Source organism: Fringilla coelebs (genome assembly GCF_963513975.1).
Source record: "Fringilla coelebs genome assembly, chromosome: 3".
Taxonomy (NCBI): Eukaryota; Metazoa; Chordata; class Aves; order Passeriformes; family Fringillidae; genus Fringilla; species Fringilla coelebs.
In genome coordinates, this window is record NC_140030.1 from 45559379 (window position 1) to 45583919 (window position 24541).

A 24541-nucleotide genomic window follows, 5' to 3' on the forward strand; every position below is an offset into this window, starting at 1 on the left:
GTTTTACAGGATCTTTAGCAGTGTTTGTGATAGCATGGTACAGATTAGAACTTACTTTGCATAGTTTTGCTGATGTTCATGAGTATGAAACACCTGTACACTGCTAAGTGATTCCCAATATTTGTAATTGTTTAAAAAAGACAGGATTCTCATTCCCACGTCTGTCACTGATGTACAGAAAACAGTGATCAGGAAATTTGAAAACAGCTGTGTAACTTCACATTTTCTTTGCTTAATGCCAAGATTGTCAAATATCAGCCACTGAGTTACAGTTTTGCATGGTGAGATGTTCTTTCTTTGTAAGCAAAATAAAATTTAGAGGTAAAATCTAATCATGTCTTTCCCTTGTCATGAATGTAGCTAAGGAAAATCAGTTTTCATGCCCCTTTTCCTCAGTCTTCACTTGATTTGGTTAGTGTATCGGGGTTTTTCTGGCTTTTATAAAAACCTGATTATGGCTTAGTTTTTTAAAAATAGATGACATTATCTGATGATACTTTCTCACCAGTTGATTGAATGTAGTACTACATATACCTTACGACCTGAGTTTTGCTACTGCTTGAATATTAACACAAATTGTAATTGAATTGCATCATTGCCTCCTGCAACTGTGTGATATATTACTTTCTGTAGACTGTTTACTGCATGATTCTTATGAATATTAGAATTCCATCATTGAAATGCTTTGAGTGGGTCTGTTGGTAATTTAGTATTTTTTAATTTTGTGTGCAGTCATTTGCTCCATACCTTTTAGCTAATTCCTTGCCCATGAACTTAGGTTGCATTTAGTTTTTCATATATTAAGAGAAAAGCCTTTTTCTTCACCTTCCTCATACAAAAATATTTGCAGAAGCCCTTCCATGCAAAAACAAATCTGAAATTAACCTGAAACTTATTTATTGCCTGAATTCTCCTGAATATGATGTGCTTGAGTTGTTTATAATATGACAAAAAAACCCCTAGTCTCTTTTTCTAGAGGAACAAATAATTTATTTTGTTGCATTCCAATACTCAGATGGTTAAGCTTTAAAATGACCCATGGGATGAGTGATGAATAATTTGTCAATTTTGATGAAAGGGAGTGTAAGGCCTTTCAGTTTTTGTTCCTTGCCACTCCTGTTCAACAGCTTACTGGAGCAGAGCATTTAGAATCATGCTAAATTTTGTTAAATTTTCTGTCATGATGGGAGTAGAAATGGAATAGCCATTGCTGTTCCTTGAGTGTGGTGATTGCAAATTGAGAGCTTCCAGGCACTTCTCAGCCTGAGAGATCAGTCCTTAAATCTGCCTATAGGGTAGGGGCCTCAGACATGTTTCATCACCAGTGCTTTGCCTCCTTGATATGACTTTATTTCAGCTGTGAAGTACACCCTGAGTAAAGGCAGAGTTTATACTGCCAGTTCATGTGGTTTTATGTGGGGCTTTGTAAGTCTCACCTTATGGACAAAAGCAAATATAAGAAAACCTTTAAAAAATCTCACTCTTCAATTTTAAAAATAGACAAGACTTCTTTTCTCTGTAAACATGTACATGATTCCATTGTGTTGAGATGCAGTTTTTGCAATTCTGTTTGATTTTTGTATATTTTAAACAGAGTCTCAGGGACTTGAGTGAGGAAGTAGATCACTTTTTTGTCAAGAGGACAACATTCCACTCAAATATGTCTTGCACCTGTGCATTGAAGAGTTCTAGCAAGTTTTTACATTCATTTTTTTTTATCCCAGCAAGGTTTGATGTATAAAGTTAGGTAAATGGGCAGAAAAATGGGCTCTTTTATGGTCCCTTTTTCACATCTAATGTTGGGTGGAGTGCTTTAAAAAAATGTTATCAGAGACACAGTTTCCTGGTAGACATTTGGTCAGTCTGATTATTAAGCATCAAAGGTGAGTTTCATTTTAGCTCTAGGTATTAGTTTGGCTCAATGATTTCTCAGATTTTGTCTCCTTTTTTTTGACAAAGCAGAATAAAATTATTTCTGGGGATCACATTATCATGTGAAGGCATTTATTTGGTGTCTTATTTTTGTTGTTGCACAACCTGTTCTTTATTTTGTTTTTCTGTGTCTTCATGTATTGAGATGCTCTGGATAAAGTGGCACTGATAATTAGGTTTTGGGTTTTTTTGTCTCCTTTCCTACACCCTTCCAGGAGAAGACAATATAGAACACCTTTGTCTAGCTTGTACCAAGCTCCATCAAGCATTGGGTGATGGAAATATGCTTGGAAAAAGATTTAAAAGAAGAAACATCCTTCTGAAGACATTATATAAACTTGTAGAGATTGATTCAGATCCACTTTCCCTGAAGCTGGCAAAGATTATTCTGGCTGTAAGTGTTTTGAAATGCTCTTTGGTAGAATGTGAAGCTCAAAATCATGAATTACAACTTGCATTTAATTTTTCATTTCATACTTGTAAACTGTCTCTAAACTAACCCTTTCCTAAGTACAGTTTGCTACCACAGGGATACTAGTCTGCCATCCATCTATATCAGCACTTGTAGCTTATTTTCTGCAGAGAAGTTACATCTGGGAAAGGAAGGAGGGGTACAAAATAGAATAGTTGGTGTATGGTGGCAGGAATATTGTATAGGCATGGAAAAGACACAGGGTTCTAAACTGGGATGCACATGCAGGGATTTAAAAAACCCACTGATTATAAAATGTACGCATGGAAATGAAGCTTTCTTTTTGAGTAATATCTTGATCTTGTTCTGAAAATACCAAAATGGAAGGGTTTTTTTTGAAAGTGAGCGAATGTAAATAATCTTTTGCTTTAATATTTCTGGTTAAAACTCTCAATTAAATTTTGTGCTTTAGAACTCCTTTGTTCATGTTCTGCAAAGCATGTATGGACAGTCACTAACGTTGTGTTGTAGGCATCTGAGTAATTTGTGTGTGTGTTGAGGAAGTCATGTTCTCCTATAAGGTAGTGTAAGTTATGTTATTGAGAAGATACAGTTACATACTCAGATACCACAGAGATGTTGAGTGGTGCTTATTAAAAAGAAAGGTTCCTTTACAGATGTTTTTCTGTGTAATCTTTTAAAAAGCATGAACCTAGAAGAAAGTGCCCTTGAAATGCAGAGGAAAGGAAAAGAGATGTCATTGTATTTTTATCACCTTTACTTCCCTTTCACAATCTCTCATCATGAGATCATGTTTTCTGATAGCTGAGAGTAAATTTCATTATGACATGTACTGTTGTACTGGAGGTCTTTGTGGTAAGGCCATAGATGCCAAACCACTGATTTCCATACAGAATTTCTTTCTAAGGGAATTGGAGAAAAAATCCTGCAAGTTATTGATATACTACCCGTTTATATTAATACATTAAAAGTTAAAACCTGTTATTTTAAAGCCAGCACAGTTTGCTAAATAGAGTTTAAAATACCTGAGTTTCAGGTTATTTCAGTTTCCTTTAATTCTGCATACATCTTCAGTTTGTTTCAATGTATTGTTAGGATTTGAGGTGTAATTTAATAGTTCTGTGAGAATACAAGTTTGCCATGGTGTCTGAACTTGCATAGGTGCATATTTGCATGGAGATTTGAGTTGTGATTTTATGTATTTTAATTTCTTTGCAGATGAAAGTAGATGGAAAAAATCTTCTTAGTGTTTGCAAGCTAGCATTTAAAATTTGTAGGAATGAAAATAATTATTTCATCATTCAAAATGATACATTATTGGGTATGTATTCTTTCTTGTCTGTAAGATAGATGTTGAAATTCAACAGTTAAAGTTGTTCATCTTTGAAAAAACATTTTCAGAATTAAAAATTCTGAAGAAAGACTAAATTGCCTGCCTGGGTCAAACTGATGGTTGGTCTAGTCCAGTATTCTGTGTCTAAGTAGCAATGGGGATGGGGAATACTCTTTAGGGGGAGCACAGGGACCTGTGTGTTTTCTGTGATCTGTTTCCCCAGCACTACTCCAGCATCCAGAACTGTTCTGTTCTTTTAGGAACATTGGATGGTGCATCCCTGCCTAATTCCTTTTTAGTTTCTGTTTATACATCTTTTGTTCATTCATTTGCCTTTTTGCATTTTCTGATTCTCTCTCCCTCTGTGATGTCATAGAACAATTTCCAGAAATTCTCTGTGTTCTGTTTTAAATCTATACATTTTTCTTTATCCCCCTGCTTGTAGTTTTGCAGGATTTATAACAGTTTATACAGTCAGTTTGCCTTTCACCTTCAGGATTTTTTAAAAGGTAGTCTTATCACATATCTCTGTCTTCTCCTTTTCAAGATTGGGGCATCTCAGCCTCTTAGCTCTTTGAGCAGATATTGTGTCATTCATTTGTTTTGTAAGTCCTTCTCTGTACCTTCTCAAACTCCAGTGGGCCCTTCTTGAGATTTATGGAACAAAATTATCTATAGAATTCAAGCTGTGTCTGCACCAAATGTATAGAAATGAGATACTCCTGACTGTGGTGTTGGCCATCATCAGGGAGAATCTTGAGAATAGTCTTTGGTTTTTTAATATTTTTTATAGCTGCTGCTTCACATTGAGCCAATGGTTTTGCAGAGCTGTCAGCAATGGCTCCAAGATCTTTTGTGCTTGTAAGAGTGTTTGTGTCATGCACACCCCCCCCCACCCCTTGCAAATATGAGAAATATGAAGAAAATGAAAGTGTGCAAATGATACTCAGTATTGATTGAAAGTCATTCCTTTCATTAGAACTTTAGTATGTTTTAATAATGTAGGCCTTGATCTTGCAAGCAGTTATTGCATCTGTATTGGTTAAGGCATATGTGTATATTTGCTTAAATAGTTGAGAGTATTCATGCTCTTAGAGTTTAGTAAATGATTGTTGTCAGAAATGAAGACACACCTTTCAGGTGGTAAGGAAAGGACTCGCAGGAAGCAGAACAGGGTTGACTTTGGATACTGAAAAGTAGTTTTGTAGAGATCAGCATCATACAAAGCATTTGAACAAGTAGCATTTTTCTCTCATTTCCATCCTCATTCACTTTTCTTTCACTTGCTCTTCTTTCCCTGTATTTTAAAAACTAGTGAAGGAAAGATGTTTTAATTGTTTATTCACTCTTTGTGTTTTGGACCCACCTTGTCTCTGAAGAAGACATGACCCTGACCTATCATCACAACTGCCCAGATCCCTGTTACAGTCACTGGGTTATAGATTCTTTTTTTTTTTTTCCTCTTCTGTCCTTGTGAACTATTTATGTGCAGTGCAGCAGCTCCAGTAGAAGAAATAAGTTCATCTTTCATATCAGAACAGACAATACTGTTCAAGACCCTGTTTGATACTGTGCAGAGCAGGAACCTGCAACTGAGTTCTCACATTGCCACAACCCAAGTGATTTAAATGGTGAGGGTGGGAGTTTGGACGAGAAACTAGAGTGTGTGTACTTCATTCATAGATAGATAGATATAGATAAACATCATTTCCCACAGCTTCAGTTGAGACAGAAAAAATTTTTTACATTGCTTCAGTTTAATGATATAGGAAAATGGTTTTTTCAGGTGGAACTGAATGGAACATAGGAAGCAGAAATAAATATTTCTTTGAATCAGTTACTAGAAGTTTAAAAGTATAATGTTGGTTAGGATTACTCATTTGTTTAAGATACCCCCCTAAATTCAGAATGTCTCAATTTGACTGCAGAAGATACTTTGGCCTCATGTTAACTGTAAATTTTAAAATTTCAGATTTCTGAGAGTGGTTGCAAAAAACCAAAACTTCTATGTCAACTTTACCTACATAAAAAGTAAATCTAAAAAGACTATGAACAGATTTCAAATGTGAGAGTTGAATTAAGCCCCTGTGCCTTCTAGTGCTCCATTTGAGATGCTTTCAGACATTTGATTTTTAATGAAGTAGTGGGAAGTACGCAAAATTCCAGGCACACACAATCACTTCTGCAAATCTTGACTGAGAATTTCAATGATTCCTGCTATGTGTTTACAGCTTACATTCATTCTTGAAGTGTAGGAGAGCAAAAGTCGGGCCCATTCTCTTATTCATCAATAATTGTTTCTTGGTTTCAGTCCAAATATCTAATTTTTCTAGCTCATGTATTAGAAATGTAAGAGTTCAATCTGAGGGTATTTTCCAGTTGTTAATCTCTTTATTGACTGGATTGTATCAATATAAATTTTAATATTAGACTTTCTGAATGATGATTTTCCTTTTAGATTATTTGTTGCAGGTTCTGTGGAATGAAGATCTACAAACAAACCATGAAGCTCTTGTCTATTGCATGGCAGCTATAAAAGTCATGTCTGAAAAGGAAGTACTCCGTTTGAAAATGGTCAGCAAAGGAGCTATTGAAATGCTGCTGGAATTAATGAAGCAGATTAATAACATAAAAGAACATGACACATATTTCTCCAAGTTGGGCCACTTATTAGTCCAGGTTAGCATTTACTGTTATTTCTAAAAGTATGTACTTCAAGGGCAAATTAAAAATTTAATTAGAGGAGATAAGCTAACCCTGTGTGCTACTGACAGAATTGTACCTATATTTCAATAGATTTATTTTTAAGAAGTTAAATGAAGTTGTTCAGAACCTAATATAATTACCACAGATGTTTGTGTGTAGTCAGTTTTAAAGGCTTTAGAAATTCTGAAGTGAATAGAAATATTTTTATACCTAATAAACCAGTTGTTTCTCATCACTATTGTTTTGTGCTGACAATATTCTGGATACTGTAGTAAACAGATAAAAATATGTTCTCTAAATTCTTAAAACTGAAATAATAAATACAAGCTGGTTCTGCAGTACTCTAGGAGATTACAAAAATCTTTTTTATAATGCCTTTTTATTACAAGAATAATGTATTTTTAAAATGTGTAGGGAAATACAGCTGTGTTTCTTTGACAGAATGTTTTTGAAGAACTGTAATATAAGGAAAAAGTAGATGCAAAAGCAAACTCTTTTTGAATCTTTTGAAGGCAGCAGGCTCAAAAATGTTTTCACATACAAAGCCCCTTGATAAACAATGGCTCTGAAAACCAATCCTTGTCCCTAAAACTTTTCAAACCCATGTATTTTAGAAACACTGTGGAATGGATATTGTGTTTACCAAGGATTTGCCAGGTAGATTCCTGGCATTTGTTTGGAAGTTACTGATGTAATGTTTAGTGAATAGTTGAATTGTAAACTGCCAGGTACTTCATAGGAAAATACATTGGACAATTTTTTGAGGTAGTGTTTGCACTAGGTTTGTCAGCTAGTTATGCCAGATTTCTTTAATTCTCTACTAATTTATAAGCACAGGATTTTATACTTCTTGAAATTATATGAGAAAACAGATAGCCTACATCACCACATTACTATTGGTGATTTTTGTCTGATTTTTTTTTAGTCTTAGTAATAAAACTAATGAATCAGTTTATTTCCAGGATTTTGACTGAAATTTCTCACAACTTTACAGGAATGTTTTTCTTCCATTATTTGTCTGTGGATAAATTTAGGTTTTTTTAATCAAGAGTGTAATTTGCAAATGTGTAAAAGGAAAATATTGTATTCTATGCTTTCTTTAAAAAATCCCTCATATGTCTGCTTTTTTCAGTACAAATGGAAGTATAGCAACATTGCTTTGTATTGTTTGAATAGACTGGCTGTTTCTAAGAAGTTCTTGAGTGTTTTGTGGAGAAGTCTGTACTGACAGCTGCCTCTTTTTGAGATTGCTCTTTCACTTGTTTGTGTTCTCTTCTATAATAGTACAGATACTTTGGTTTTCTTGCTCTTGTGAGAAAAGTAGTGATTCCTACTTCTATGGAGGAATTCCTGTGTGACTTTCTCATATTGAGTCCTTCAACAAATCCATGTGCACTACTTCCTTCTTGTGAGTTAATTGATCAGTCATCATAGACAGATGAACGAGTAGTTCTGTTTTAGCAATGGTTGAAGAAAGTTTCTTCTGTGATCCATGGCTTCAGAATAAAGTTTTCATAACATACTGCTTCTTGTAGCAACAGATCAAATAGCCAGTGATGTACAGAAATGACATCTTCAGTTATAGAAAGCAAACTATATTGGAGGAGAAAAACACTTTAAATAGTCACAGTGGTCTCTGAAGGGAGCTCTGCTATCTCTTAACCTTGGTAACTGAAATATCTCATTTAGTTGCGACCAGCTCTTCATTCTTTAACTGTATAATTGCACAATCACCAGATGGCAGTGTTATACATAATCTTGCTAGATCCTTTTTGTGGGAATAAAGTCCCTATCTGATTTCTTCATTCGTCCACAGTGGTTTTTTTGCAGAAGTCATACAATTCAAGAATAAAAATGTTTATAATATTTTTTTCCCTTAATAGAGGGCATGAAGCCAGGGTCAACTTTGATTAATTTTATGTTGCTTAACCTAACAATGTGTTAATATTTATACAAAATACAGTAATGCTTACTCAAAGCCAAGATTTTTGAAGAGTCACTGTCAAGACTTAATAAGTATTCCCTGTTCCTTGATTGAAAGGCATTTAAATGTCTTCTCCTTTAAAAATAGCATTTGTCAGCAGTTAAATTTTCTGTTTGGGTGAATTTGATCTTTCATATGGCAACATAAGGATTAGGACTGCTGGGTGTTGCTAAAGATAATGGCTATGCATTTCTCCCTGAAACATAGGGTCTGCTTGAAGGAATCACAATATCTCTAGAATTCAGCTGCTGTCTGGCTAGCTTCTGTTATTTTTCAAACTGTACTCTACAAGTTTCAGTTGTACATTAACTGTATTTTATGGATATATACTTCTGTGAACTGCTGAATGCTGTTTTCTTGCACATTTAAGTGTATATGTTATTTTGCATTGCTTTTCCTTTCCAACCTGTCTTTGTCTGAGGGTTGCTCTTGATAGAATTTACTGCTTGAGGATTTTGAACCATCTAATTGTATCAAGCATTGAAAATTTTTACTCTCTTTTTGGACACCTCTGTGCCATCATCTGTTGATTTTTTTTCCCATTATCTAATATGTAAGTGTCTTTGCTGCAGTGAAAGCTCTTGTCTGGGTTTAAACAACACTCTTAATATGTGGCTTATCCTTAATTTCCTTTGTTGTGTCAATTGAAGCTTAGCTAGAATTCAAAAATTATCATCCGAGGCTGACTGAACATCTTGTATGTAAGCACTGAATGGAGTCATCTGTCTCTATTCCATTTGACAATTTTTCTCCCAAGACTTTTGAAAAGCAAAGTATTTGATCGGAATATATTTATTAAAATGTATCTCCAGTATTGTGTTGATTTTTGAAGCATCATGACTTGAGAAGGAGTATACATCTGGAATCTTTTTTGCAGTTGTTCAGTTAAAATAATAAAAAATCCCAGGTGTCTTCTTAAAATATGAGTGATATCAAGCAAATGGCTTCTGTAGGTTCAGATTCTCTGTATTATGAATATAATACAAATTGCATTTTTAGTGCTGAAGTTAAATCCATTCACATACTACATTATCACATATTTTTTCCCTCTATGCCTTGCTTCTCCATTTTGACATGTTGCATCTCCCGTTGCTCCATTGCAGAGCATCATGGGGTTGCTGAAAATTTGTACTCTGCTGTCAATTTTTTTGAAGTAGGACAGTAAATTTGAAAGCTGCTGGAGAATGGACAGAATATGCATAGAGTCCTATGTGCAAAAGCTGAAACACAACATCTTAACCTGCTCTTTGTCAAGAGTTTTTCTTTAAAATTAGAAATTACATATCATTGGATAAGCAGTCCAATTTAGTGATAAAATGCTTAATTTCCAGAGTTTTTTGTGATAAGAAACAATTTGAACAGATAGTTTTTGTGCCTTATCAAACTCCATTCAAAATCAAATTGAAGTTAATAACTTCACTCTGAATAAGGAAACTTTGAAGAATTCCCATATCCACATAAGATTGAATTACTTCATATTCATTTTGTAGTAAGTTCTGGATTAGATCAAAATTAACTTAAATGTCATTGCCTGTCTGACCTAGTCATTTGAATACTCTTGCCTTGGAAGAGAACCAGAATATTTCAAAATATGCAGTAGGTGATGCATTTGTACATCTGCTAGAGTTAGATTATGCTTTAAGCTCCTTGAAATAGAACAGTATCATCTGAAAATATTTTGGTTTCTTCAAATAGACCTGAGCACTTAAGCTTTTCATTTTTATATTGCTCAAACAGTGGATTTTTTTTATCATGATTAACTTTTAATTTTTAAATTGGAATAAATCTGATTTTGTTTTAAAATCAATTCATTTTAGTTTGCAGTTTGCAGTTATAATCAAAATATATATTCGTATTTTCAAGATTTAAATATAAATTTGCAATACTAAGATTTATTGAAGAATTATGCAAAAAATTACTTTAACCATCCACAGGGTTTCACCTACTTCCACTTGGTACTTGTCTGTATACATGCAAGATTTTAAAGCATGAAAGATCCTGTGTCCCTCCTAGAAGGAGGTTACATGCAGGCAAAGACCAGTGTCAATGTTACATTTTCACACAGTTATCCCGAGCACACCATGTTGCTGCCCGCACGTTTGCTGTTGTTATTTATTGGTTCATGCCTAGCGGCAGAGCGTTAACAGGCGTGCAGGCTGCTCTCGGGGCTGTAGATGAGCCCCGAGCTGTCCCGAGCTGTGCTGTGAGCGGCGCTGGCTAATGGCTGTTCCAACCTCCTGTGCAGCTGACGGCCACTCTGCGGATCCTGGCCAACTGCGCCCAGTCGCGCCGCCAGCTCAGCCCCAGCGCTGCCATCCCCGAGCTCTGCGTGGCGCTGGAGCAGCGCAGCAGCGACAAGGACGTGTGCATCTGGATTGTCAGCGTGCTCAGGTACGTGCGAACGCGGTTCCCTGGGCAGGCACGTCCCCCTCCCTCCAAGGAGGCAGGAGCAGCGCTAAGATTGGAAGATTTGCACTGACCTCTTTTTTAAAAAGTAGCTTTTAATGATACTGTATGTTAATTGTGTCTCTAGTAATGCTTACGGAATTGTGTAATTGTAGCCATACAGACTTGGATTTATTATCCCATGAAAAAGATTTTGTTGTATTGTGTCATTCTTTGATCCCACCGATTTTGATTGAGTTTTTTTAAGTACCATTTCTTGAATTTTAAAACTGCATAAATTATTAGGTATTTATTAATCCTGGTTTAGGCCACATTTGAAAAAAAATGAAAGAAATTACACAAGGAACTGTGTATTGGGAAATAAAGTACACAAGAGGGAAAATGTGACTAGTGTTCATTGTTTTGAGCTGTTACAGAGTGTTTGAGGAGATTAATCCCTGGGATCAGGGCTTGAGTGTGCAGATGGAAGTGCTGAAAGAATCTCAGTTTTATGAGCAGCCAACGGCTGCTTCCCAAGTTGTGCTTTTTAGAGGGAGATCAGTGTGAGTTAGTCAGCACAAAGATCTTTTTGTAGTCTGAATAGTTTCTCAGTCAAAAGTCTTCCAGTTACCAAGCATCAGCTTGCAATATTCAGTGCTAGATGGACTTGCAGACAATGTAAGGATTTGAAAGAAGTTGTGAAATCAGCTGTTGGTAATTTCAGGAATAGTGGGATTATAAGTGCAGTTTATGAGGGATGTGCTGGATGAAGTATTTGCCATTGCTGCTTTGTTAGTGCATTGAGTCATGTTGCCTGTGGTTCTGTGTTGAGATTCTGTTATGGACTTCTCCTCCTGTTCAAGTACTCCAAATTGTCCATCACCTTCTCCTCTCTGGATGAGGTTGAGTTGTGCTTTGAACAGTGCCTACGTAAGGGGCTGGCACTCCTTCCTCCCCACAGCTGAAACCAGGCAAATCTTCTCCTTGCTGTTTGTGCTGTCCATAAAGCATGTGAATGGCTTCCCCAATTCCATGCTACATTGTTCACATCTGTCTCTAGTTTTGTTCCTAAAAATGAGCTCTTGCAATGATTCTAGCACTTTGAGCATATTTACTTCTTCTGAGGAGGGAGCATTTCTTTTACTTGGAAAATGCCATGAAAAGTGGGATAATGAGTTTGTAATTAAGTGTAATTGATACTTGCACTGTAATTCTGATAAGGACATTTACTTGGTATAGAATTCAATATGGTAAAAAAATATCTTACTTAAAGTTTCCTGCTGCTTCAGTTTTTTTCTTCATGATTAGAACTCATGATCCAAGAATACAGATTAGCCGTAGAAATCAATTTAATTAGCTTCCTGGAAATTGCAGTCACCAAAAAAAAAATAAAAATTATGCAATAAAGAGCTCAGATTTGAATTTTGTTTTGTCTTCTAGTAATACAGAATGATTAATCTCTCAATCAACTTTAGGCAGCTTCTTCGTAGAGAATGTGTTCAATCTATTCAGATTATTCATTCAATAAGACTGTAAATCTTCCTGTAATAAGTTGTAATTGAACATCAACACAGATCTTTTCTGGTTTTGACTACACAAGAAGTAAGATGTTATCCTAGCTTGTCCTGTTGCATTTTTATGGTGGGACCAAAGCATGTCCAATTCCCTGTTCTGGCAATGGGCAAGGTAAGCAGTGTAGGACTGGAGCAGCTGCTAGGAAATATGCAGAGATAAGTCCTGCCTGCAAGGAGGCATAGTCTCTGTGTTTGCTGGTGAGAGATGTGTCTCTTGGTGCTGTTGCTGAGCTCTACTAGGTGTGCACTAGGAAGGGACCCCTCATTTCCACTCGTCTGACTTCCACATCATCTTGAAATTCCAGTTCTCCCCTTTAGCACTAGGAAGTGCTGGTGTTAGCATACTGTGCCCATATGGCAAGCAGGTTGGGAAGCTCCTGATGTTTGCTTCTTCCCGTAATGCACTGTGCCAAGGATAGCTAGGCTTCTGTTGTGCTCTTATATAACTGCACATGCCTCTGCTAGAAGTCAGAGTATTGGAATTCACTTCATTTGTTGGAAAATACAGCTCTGAGAATCAAAAGTGACTTTCTAAAAAATGTCTTGTGGAAAAAAGTCCTTTCGTTCATTTATATTTTTTTTTCTTTATAGCAAACTTTCTACCTACAATGACTTCTGTGCAGCTTTAGCAGACTGCTCCAGATGTTACATTGTATTTTTAGCCCTGCTAAACAAATACCAGAAGCAGCAGGTCAGTTTTTCATCTCTTGATTTTTATATTTTAATCCTCTGATGTGTCTGTGTATTATTGTGTATAAGCTTGTTTTCAGTGTCCTACTTTTATGCATTTACCAAATAAAAATTTTAAATGGTTGACAGCATTTCTAAGTAGTAAATAATTGTAATTAAATAATTTAGATTAAAAATTCAAAGCAATACAGCGGACAGTTGATTAACTTGTCTATCCATGTGTAGAAACAATCCTTTGAGTACCTTATTTTTTCCCTAGTTTTCAGAAATATTTTTTAAAGCAAAAAGCTATTTGAATATTTAATTGTTGGAAATTGTTTGGCTTCCTCCTGTCCTCCTCACTTGCAAAAGAAGTATGACTTTCCCAGAGCTAAGCAATGTGAAAACAGAGGAAAATATGTTCCTTGCTGTCATATAAAAAGGGGAGATTTACTCAACCACTTTGTGTTTAATTAGTCTGTCAGAGCCCCAGGAAAGCCGTGACCCTTGTGCCCAACCAATCTGTCATTGTCCCATTATGGTACCCTTCACTAAGCAGTCCCATTGGATCTGTTCCACTGACTTATTCAGGGTCACACACCTAACAGAGGAACCTCCTCCTCCGTTACCCACTGTGGGCAGAGGGCTGTGCCCTTGGACGACTGCAGACCAACACTCTTTATTAATAGAATTGTGAAAGGTTAGGGTTTGAGACTTGCCAGTGATAGTATCAGACTGCAAAAAACATACTCAAATCAATATACTAATTTAGAGCAATGTACTAACAAGCTCTAATCCCCAATAAAAGCTGATCTGAGACAATCATTCAGCATGTAGAGATCATATTTCTTACACGGTAGGCACCCCTATGAGGGAGAAGACAGATTCAGCTTCTTGACTGATCCCAGAAGTTACAATGGAGTCTTTCCCCATTTCTCCCCATTCTTAAATTATTTTTATACTATTTCTTTTTGTTTAGGTGGAACTTGAGTGGCTTTGGTCATACCTCTTAGTCAGTGAGACGTGGTTGTTCTAGGGGGTGGATATCTCAGAATAGTACCTGAGATAGCCTTGGGATGGGGACATGCATTAGTCCAAGTAGAATGATTTCATAATAGTTGCTGTTTCAAGAGCAGGACATTTTCCTTTATCTCCCTTGGTTTTCAGCTGCTATGGGGCTTATCAACTAGAAAGTAACACTGAGTTCCCTCCTCTGCAAAGGTTTCAACACAGTGCCTGGCCATGGTGTCTCCACTCTGCTCCACCCTCCGTTGGGTCTCCCTTAGATTGCACAGTGTGTGGGAGGTCAGATATGCTGACCGTGTTTCATCCAGGGAGTACAACTGTGGTTTTTCCCTGTCACTTCCATACCATTATCTTCTTACCCTTAGTCATCTTCCCATACTCTCTAACTTCATAAGATATCAAAATGTTTCTCTCCTTTACCAGAGAAAACCACATGCCTGGAGTACTGTATTTGGGATGTTCATGTAGAAATAAATGTTAAGACTTTGTCAAAATGCCTTGTATCATGAAGTAAAATTCTGAGTATAGTTGCTGCCAACTTTATTAGAGCTCCAAGAGTGTTGCTCTATTGTCCTGCTGTATCACAGTGATCTTTCTTACATTTACTGAAGATAAAACTCAGAGCTCGGTGCAGGATCCCAGTCTTACAGATTGATGCAATGGTAAGAGTGGAATGCCCTATGTAGGGCAAATTACTCAGCTCTACTGCCAGGTAAGTTTTAAGAAGAAAATAATTTTTATCTGAAACATAGATGTTCAAATGTGGAACAAGGCTTCAAAACAGAGAATATTAAATTACATTCAGATTAGTCTTAAAAGTAAGGAACTTTCTTGGCTGATCAGCATCTAAACTAGTTGGAGATAATTTAGTTATCCTATTCAGTTTATCCCAGGTTTAGTAATTCTTGGGGATTTGTTGGAAGGAGGTCTTTTGGGTTGCTATCATTGAAGGGAATTAATGAAAGTAGCTGGATTGGCTATACTGAACAAGATTCTTTCTCCTGCCAAATACAAAAATAATTTGTTCCTTTCCTGTTTACCAGCATCCCTGTTTTCTATGATAGTGCACATGGAAGAGGAACAAAGATTAAGTTGTTTCTCTTCTAAATATCTGCTGTAGCATATCTGAGTATTTCTAGGTTCAGACTGCTCTTGCATAGTTTAGTCTTCAAAGACACTTTAGTAAAATACTATGTAAATGCTATGTAAATAACATGAAAAATGTCAAAGGCATTATATTTTCCTAGATTATAGTTGTTCTTCCTTGTGACCATTGAATTAAAAACTCAACAAATTATGGAACCGAGATTAAGTATCTTTAATTAAGTAATGCCTTTCTCCTAAACTTAATCTGTCATTTTAAGGGTAGCTTTTCTAGGTTCCTGAGATAATAGCTTTGTGTCATAATGAACTGTAGGTTCATATCTACCTCAATTTTTGTTGTTATTTAGTATTCAGAATTTAGCTTCTTATTTGGCTATTAAGTGGTCCTAAAATACATCTTTCTTCACAAGGTTAGCATTGCATTTTGTGTTAAATTATCAGTTGTTTTATCAAAATACAAATGAGTAAAGAAGTAGCTTGTATATTAGAAAAGACCTTAGCTATTACATTGTGTTGATTATATATGCAATGTCTTCAGAATAATTATTTTTTACAGCAGTTTTGAAACAAGCATGCAATTGTCAGTTGTCAGCTTAGTGAAGCCCTGCAGAAACAAAAAGAAGAACATAGATAATGTAGTGCACCACTTTTTCTGTAGTATGTAATAAACACTTGAGCTGTGTGGAGTGCAAATGTTTTTTCCTGAGGTGTAGTTGGCACTCCTAATCTTTTTTTTAAATGCTGACAGCTAATGAGTTACAGTATGAATTGGTATGTGTTGAAAATAAATGAAGTAACAGCAGTGTGAGTAAAAATGTCTGCTGTGGGAAGAATCAAAGAGAAGGAAAAATCCTCATTATTAAATCATTAAAAATCTTCGGGACTAAAAACTGATATGTGAAGAAAGGAAGTGTGTGTGTGTGTATTTTTCTGAGTTTTCAGGTTGCAGATTTTGTGGGATCAGGCTTTTTACTGGCAGTCATAGCAGCTAGAAACACAGGAGAAAAAGTAGAGGAAAACCAGCATTCAGACTTTCTCAAGGGCTGCCATAATTGTGACTTTAAAGGTAATTATTAAGTACTGTGAAAATAAAAATGGGAGCACTGGAAATAGGCTTAATGACTTGCATCCACACCACACACTGAATTCCACAGTTGCAACCCAAATAGTCTCTGTCCTTTGCTCCACACTGCAGTTATAACTCTTTTCCCTTTTTTTCTCAGCTCATTTTCTCCCTTGGGTGAAGGAGTCAGAAGGAATGGAAGAGTAATGATTCAACTCTATGAGGCAGACTTTGGGGGAAATTGAGTTGGCAGGACTTGATAATACCATGTCATAGTCTTAAGTAGGGAATACAGAAGACTGGAAAAGCTGAATCTTCAGGGCAGGACTGGGGAAGTCAACTGGGCTTTTACACACAGCTGAAGTATGTATTCATGGCTGGCTTTGGACCTTACTTACGTGGAGTAACAAATCCTTGGTGGTTGCCACATGCTGTCAAAACTGTCAGAAGTGTTTGTGTAGAGCCTCTGTCTTGCAGGATAAGCTTTGCATGATTCTGTTTCTAGTCAGCTTTGTAGAGTTTTGCCCATCTCAAGAAATCTTCTAGCAGGGTTCTGTTCCACTTCCCCACATCATTATCATCTCTAAGCTTTCCAGATAAACTGCCTAAACAGTGACTTTCTCAGGCTGTGGTTAATATCACAAGTCACAAACAGGCCATGCTGCTGGAACCGACACATTGCCTAAATAGGACAGTAGCTTCTGTCAGTAAGTCAGGCACTACCTGAGCTTAGGTGGCATTTTGGGGCCCTGCCAGCTTCTGTGTAATGTTTTATCAGTTGGGAGTCTGTTTTCAATCCTAAGAGCACAAACACAGGGTATGATACTAAAATTTGTATAGGAGCAGTCTTATGCCTGTTGTATAGAAAGGTCCCCTTACACTTTAGTGTTCCTAATTTTGAAATTGGGAAGCATTTGTTTAAGAATCTGACATCACTGGATGCAGTAATTGCATATTCAGCAAAATGATAATTACATTGGATCACATGAGCAGTTCATCCAGTCTCCTCTTGATACTCAGCAATGGTGAGATTCAGATGTCTGGAGAACAATAAAAATGGAGCAGCCTTGTATGATACTTCCTGTGTGTACTTATCAAACCTCCAACTCTTTCCAGTTTGGAAACACCCTCAGCCAGCTGTGTATGAAATAAATCTCAGCTGACTTCTTTTCTATGAAATTCTACAGTCTCCCTTCGACCCCATATAAACTTTTAATGTGTTAAAGATCCATTGACAAGGAGTTACGTAGCAAACAATTCCTTTTGCCTGTTTTGAATTTTGCCTTTACCGTCTTCATTTGATGCCTTCTGGTTCTTGTATCGCAAATGTCATTTCACACCTCCCTTGATTTTCTACGTGTTTATCCTACTGTCTTCAAGTTACCTCTTTTCCATGCTGAGGAGTCCTTGCTTACGTAGCCCTTTCTGATAGAGAGACTGTTCCATGCCATGGTGTATCCATGTTGCTTTTCTCATAACATTTTCCAATCCTGATTCCAGTCTCGTTTTTTGAGAGGAGGAAACCAGAACACAGCACTTAAGATGTGGCCATATCATAGATATACGTGTCTGCATAAATTTATTTCCCAATAATTCCCAATACTTCATTTGCTTTCTTGATCTGTGGTCATTAAACTCTGTCATTAACTCCAAGATTGCTCTCTAGGTGGATGTGGTTGGTTAAAGGCTGTAATTTTATACATGAAGATATGTTTGCTTTGTTCTTTTCCATGGATCCTTTAATGTGTAAATTATTGCATTTAAATTTCATCTGCTATTTTATTACCAACTGACTACAATTCTTTTTCAGCTTTTCTGTCAGCCTTCATCTTAGGTACTTTGAATATCATGGTGAAATCAGTACATTCTTCCACATCACTGCTGCTGCCCATTTTCTGTGTTTATGGACAAATTGAATACAACAGATCCTAGCACAAAGCCTTGGGAATTCCACTGGTCATCTTCCACCATTGCAGAAACTGCTAATTTACTCTGTTTTACATCCTCTATTCATTTATCTATACCAGGACATTCTCCCTTACAGCATGACTCCTTAGTTTCACTAGGATTTTGGTGAGTGACTTTGTTAACAAAGTCTCCTGAAAAGTCACATGGGTGATATCAGATGGGTCTTTTTTATCCATGTTTGTTAATCCCTTCAAAGGACTCAGTAAATGCATAAGTCAGAAATTAGAAGTCTTAAAGCTGATTGTGTCCACTCTTTTTTTTTTTTTTTTTTTTGTGGTCTCTTCTAATTTATCTGGTCCAGACACCAGACTTGATTCTCACTTGGAATCTTTTCATGTTTGTTACAGTTTTAGGAGGTTGCATAGTGCTGTTAGTAATTAAGCTATTTAATTAATTAGTTCTTTTAGAACTGTTGGATAATTATCCAGTCCTGGTGATTGGTTACTCTTTGTTTTGTCAATTTGTTTCTTAAAGTTGTTTGTGATTGCTTCAGTTTTGGACAGATGGCTCTGATGAGCCTTCCCCAGAGAATGCTGTTGCATTGAGATCTCCCAGTTGCTTCTAGAGTGAGCATGAATCAATGCAAAGAACTCATTTAACTTCTCTGCAATTACTTTTTCTTCTCTCAGTGCTCCTATTTTATCCTGATCATCAATTAGTTCTTCAGATTCTGGCAAACTTTCCAGTTCTGATTTTCTGATTTGGAAAGATTTGTTATCATTTTTGCATCTCTTGCATCAGCTAGAAGAACTGCACTTATTTTCAGTTATAATTTGCACACTGCTTTAGCTGATTGATTTAGCAATCAGTTTGTCAGAAACAATTTATTAAATGAAGAGATATTACCTTGTCATCCTCTGTAAGGACTTGTCCACATTTATCAGGTTCACTGTGCCTGGGTGCCCAGCTTCCTTCCCAAATGCATCTACCAGGTAGCAGCTCCCAAATCAGCTTATTGTCTTCTGTGAGTAAGCAGGCTTTTGCTTGTGAGACTTGCTCTTGTCTCCCCCAAAGAAAAAACCTTGTTTCAGGGCTGTTGAATGTCCTTTTTGCTCTTGGGAGCACTGCTGTGGGGAAGGTTGTGACAGGTGAGGCCTCTAACTGCAGGGAATTTTCCCACTGTGTTTCTGGCTTTATTGATTAGGTAAAGGCTTATCTGCATGTGGTGATGCCTGGTCTTCCTGGCTGGTGTTTTGGCTGGTTTATGTTATGGATTAACTCTGTGATGAGCTCCCAGGAACCCACCATCTGTCTGTTTCAGTCAGTCGTAGAACATAAGTCATGTAGTGCCCAAAAGCAACCACAGACTCTTCCTTATACAGTGTAGTGCTGCACCTGTGTTTAGTTCAGGTACACATTTGCCTTTTAAATACTTGGAGAGTTATTGGTGCTCTGCTCAGTGCCATCACTCTCTTCTGAGATTCCAAAGGGCTTTTTTATTAATGTCATGTTGGGGGCAATGGTGTGTTCCTGTGTCTACTGCTTGCTTCTAAATAAATGGCTATCCAGTGCTGACCCAAGTGTTCTTTGTGTTTTGGTTGCTCACTTTTTCCTCTGTGCCATCCCTCATGTGGGCTGAGGACAGCTGTTTGTGTGACAGCACGATACATCATGTCAGAGAACTGACCCAGCTTCCAATAGCCCTAAAACTGAAAAAAGAGCCCCAGTCCTTTCCTGGTTATCATCTGCATTGCTTTCCTGTCTAGGTTGTTGAACAAACAATCAAGGAAATGCTTCCTTAATCCCACATACTGAGGCAGCAATGTGGGAGAGGAAAGAAACTCTGTATGGAAAGGAGAATGAGTGCTGGTTTATGCCACTACTCGTGCTGAAATGCTTGTCAAGTAACCCTACAAAGAATTTGCATTGATAATGTGGTTCTTTTCTCCTACATGTACTAGTACATATTTTCAGTTGTATTCCTCCTCAGTGTAGCCCAACATTATAATAGTGCCTAGGAAAATTTAAAAAAGGAAACTGATCAGTAATGTAATTGATCATTAAAGAGCAAAAAATACAATCTTTTCCTCTGATGTTTTGTATGTGTACTTGCATATTCACAACTGATCAGTCATTCTTTTGGAATTTGCTTCTATTTCCAAGAAGGAAGTAGCAATTCTAGGATAGATATTCTGACAACTCTGAAGAAATTTCCCTGCTGATAAAGGTGAATAACTACAGAAGGTCACTCTTTCCCCACAGTATGATTTCTGACAGTGTGCTGAGCTGAAAAGTTTATGTACATCTTCCTAAAGCTTTAGTTATTAGTTGTTTTTGGGTATTTTTTGTCTGAAAGAAAAAGCAAAAATGTTGAGAAAAGTGCAGAGTATTTGATCTGTATACTGAATGTAAAATTGTCAGAAATGCAGTGTTCAAAGTTTGTAATGTACCAGTTGGCATGCATCATATAGAAACCTGCTGTTCTGGTCTATCCAAAGATACAAGTGAGTGTATGTAATTACTAGATAGGTAAACAATAAAATATCAATAATAATAAGAAGAAGATATTACTGCTTGGTGAGACACATTTATGAAAATATGCTATTGTAGTTTTTGATTTAACTTCTCTAATTGATGCTGAAAGCTTGGTAACACCTCTAAAAAAAGCTAAAAGAATTACTAGAGTTAAAATGCCCCAAGGAAATTAATTTATCCCTGACAAAGGTCAGACCATTAGCAAGCTGCCTATTAATAGAATCTGCACAAGGAAGACATTTCTGTTAGAAGACCAGTCTTTAATCTAGAAAAAAAACTGATAAGAAATAGGGGCCAAAGTTGTTTAAATTTAAAGTAGTAATAAGAATAAAGATTTTAACAAGAGAGATCAGCAGTCATTGGAGCAATACCATGGAGGATATGGTTTTCAACTTTTTTTTTCCAATTAAATTAATTTCTGAAATACTGTTTTTTTAGAGAGCCTATAGAATATTTCATCAAATATTGTTCTGGTGACAGTGTGCTTGCTCTTCTTCTTTTCCTTTCCCAGGTCTCCAGGTCTCCACAAACAAACCTAAGCACAAGTTCTTGATAGGTGAAATTCACTAAGTGCAAATTAACCCTTTTCTGAAAAGTTTAGCTGAACAGATCAGATTTTGGGATGCAGAAATTACTGGGTAGGGTCCTATGGTGTGGATACACTGAAGTATAATTGTATTTCACTGATGGTCTCTCCTTCTCCTCAAATGCATTATTATTTGGGGGGGGAAGGAGGGTCTCTTTACTGACAAGGTACTCCCTGCTGTCCCTGTGGCAAAATTTCTCTCTGCCCCTTATTTCACATTACTTAGTCAGGAGTTTCTCTATTTGTTTTTGATACTTCCAGTGCATTCAACACCACTGCCCTCTCCCCCTTCTTTTTATTCTTTAAATTGAGTTTCATATTGTGACATCTGTTGTTTCTGTGGTTGAACAGAAATTTTTCCAGCTAGAATGTCACTTTAAGATAAATATTTACTGTATTTGGAAAAGATTAGCTCTGGGTTAGTATAGGTACAGTAATTTTGCCTATAAGTAGACTATTAAACCCTGCAAAGAAAACTCGCAAGTTTTCTTTCCAAGGTGCATAATAAAGTAGAAATACAAATTTGGAGGTGAAGTGTAAATTAGATTTGAATGAGAAGCAGGGCAGGTGGTAGAATTTTGACTAACTTCACTGAAATTTGGGTAACATGGAAAGCAGATTTCATTTACAGCTGATGATTCAATAGGAACTCAGCTGCTGGCATCTGACCTTTTCTTTTGTACCATCCCCCTCATTGCGAGGGGCCAGACAACAAATAAAGTAACAGCAGGTACTTGGCCAGCATTCACAGGTTCTAGATTAGACTGTGCTTCCTTGTTGATCTTGTTTTAGTTAGAAACTACTGACCTAATTTGCTTTCCTTCCTTACTGATAAGATGCCCGTACGGTCAGTACCTGTGCTCATCATGCTTCCACTGAAAGGCAGGTGTACTTTATTGCCAAGATAAACTGTTGTCAGGTTCTGTGACTCAGCAGGTCCATGGGGTACCTTTGCTACTAGGGCAGGGCAAAGAAGAGAGTTTTAGAAGTAGATAAGCAAAAAAACTTTCATATCCGTGATGATCAAGTGTTTATGTGTCAGTTTCCAGAAGAATATGAGTTAAATGTTGATGGAGTATGTGGTACCATTATCACCTCAAAACCCAAAATATCAGTTTCTTCACAGATAGGAAGCAAACCAAAAGATCTTCTGAAGCTTTTCTTGATTTGTTTGTTCAAATTTATTTGTGTAGGTGAAGCTGTGTGCTCTTGTATATAGCCTTCCACTGAGGTTTTAGTACACTCTGTGTTCATCATGTCTCACATGAATGCCTCACTATAAAAGGATGAAATAACTGAGTGTAATTCCTGTCTTTAATCGAGTTTGTCTTTAGTGCAATACATGTTGAAACTTCCATATGATATAAATTGATCTGATAAATGTAATTTTTCTGTAAGTGTGAAAGAATGTCTGGAATTCCATATGCACTTAATACTCCAAACATGTGGAAATGAACAGTAATCTCATTTATTATATTGATTTTTTGCTACAGAAAGGCCCATGGGCCTTCCACAGGTTTAGTCTTGCAAGCAGTTTCAAAATATCATGTAGCTTTGCATGTATCTTTTTACATAGCCATTCTAAGATGGTGTTTCTTACTCTTGCAGTCCTTACCCATGAGCATTTAAAGAAATATAGCAAAAAATAATACAAATCCTTGAGCACTGTACTACTCAGGAGAAGTTGTACAGCTTTCCTCTTTGTCCTTGCTAGTTCAGTGTTCGCTGGAAGATAATGCAGCTTTGGTACTATTCTATTAAAGCCGGATGTGCTTAGCTAAAAAAGAAGTATTTTATAAGTTTGTTTTGCTGGGCTGTAGGTGGAAAGCACAGCTGAGATCACACTTCTCAAAATATCAGTTGATTGCTGTGTGGTACCTGTTTGTCTCTTTCCTGATTGGGTAGAGCTGTTGCTGGGCTGATACCATTTTGACCAAAATTAGAAAGTCAATATAAACGAGTCAAACTAGATTGCCTGCTTTTTTCAGTTCTCTCTTCTGATTCATCAGTTGTTTGTTTCAAATTTTTACAGCCTTTGTGAGTTGGGTGTTGTGCCAGCAAAGGTGAAAGCTCTTAGTGGTTAGTCATTAAGAATATTCATAAAAAAATTGTCATGATGACATTTAGATCCTAACAAAAATGTCATGCCTAGTTAAAAAAAAAACTGGAAGTGTGTCCTACAGAGTGATATTATTAAATCCATGAATGTGAAAACTATTTCCTCATGTAGGAGACAGCTGCTTCTCATGTTCAGGCATAGCACTCATCTTCCTGAGAGGATGTTTTTGCCAGTGTCTTGTGGCAGAGGCTTAGGACCTGAAACTTACAGATGAAGGCAGGTATCAAAGGAGGAGTTGCTGCCTAAACATCTTTTTTCCTTCAGTATTAGCTTGTATACTTTAACAAGTTAGACTGTGTCTATGTTGACCGTGTCAACTTATATTAAGTTGACTGTGTCAACGTATGTTACTAATACCAAGGAGGGTTACAATATGTGTAAATATAATTATGATATTTGAAGAAAAGCAGCATAATAATTGTTTAGTAAAATTCTAGGTTAGTGCAAGTACAGCAGGTTAGCAGCTAAAGGTAGATGGTTCTCATGTACTTGAAGAAATGCTGTTACTTTACCTGCACCATTAAGCTAAAGCTACAGACTTTTTTTTTTAATTAGTAGATTTTGATGGAAGTGACAGAGGGAAGTGTTTCAAGTAGTTTAAACTTGAGTTACTTTAGACTTTCAGAATTTTTTTTCTTGTCACATACTGGTGGCTAAGAAAAAGATGGGGACATTGTTGAATGCCATTCAGTTAGAATCCTCTAGTCTTGCCACTAAAAGGTTGTATATCAGTATGTACGAAGGCTAGGCTAGAAAGTGCTTTAGGAGAGCAACTTGGTAAAGTCATGAGATCTCAAGATACTTTACAAAAATAGAAAGTAGGTCTCATTCAGCGATGATAAAAGTAAAAGGGTAGGAAGAGCTTATAAAATCAGGAAAAAAACCACGGCAGAGCACAATATGATGCGCAACTACAAAGGGACATAAAAAGTAATAAAACTTTTTATAGTAAAGTGAGAAGACAACAAGGAAATAATTTCTCTGGTGTTCAGAAGAAGCTGAGCATTACTGGCAGGTACTGTGAATAGTGAAGTGTGAAATGCCTTTTTTTTTCTGCTTCTTTTTCTAAAAGGGTTATGTATGGCCAAATGAATAATTTCTACTTTAGCCTGGATTCTTTTGTCACTAAAAAAAAAGCTGAAGCATATTAAATGTCATCAAACCAGCTGATGCAATTTACCTTT

General features: G+C 36.6%; 1 protein-coding gene across 1 annotated transcript in view; it reads left to right on the forward strand.

Moving 5' to 3' along the window:
- ARMC2 (armadillo repeat containing 2) overlaps positions 1-24541 on the forward strand; it is a 70477-nt gene that overhangs the window by 24583 nt on the left and 21353 nt on the right. Inside the window, exons 9-13 of the mRNA XM_084203130.1 lie at positions 2148-2326; positions 3584-3686; positions 6157-6377; positions 10634-10779; positions 12939-13038. Of these exons, the coding sequence (XP_084059256.1) occupies positions 2148-2326; positions 3584-3686; positions 6157-6377; positions 10634-10779; positions 12939-13038 (749 nt within the window). The remainder of the gene's footprint in view (positions 1-2147; positions 2327-3583; positions 3687-6156; positions 6378-10633; positions 10780-12938; positions 13039-24541) is intronic.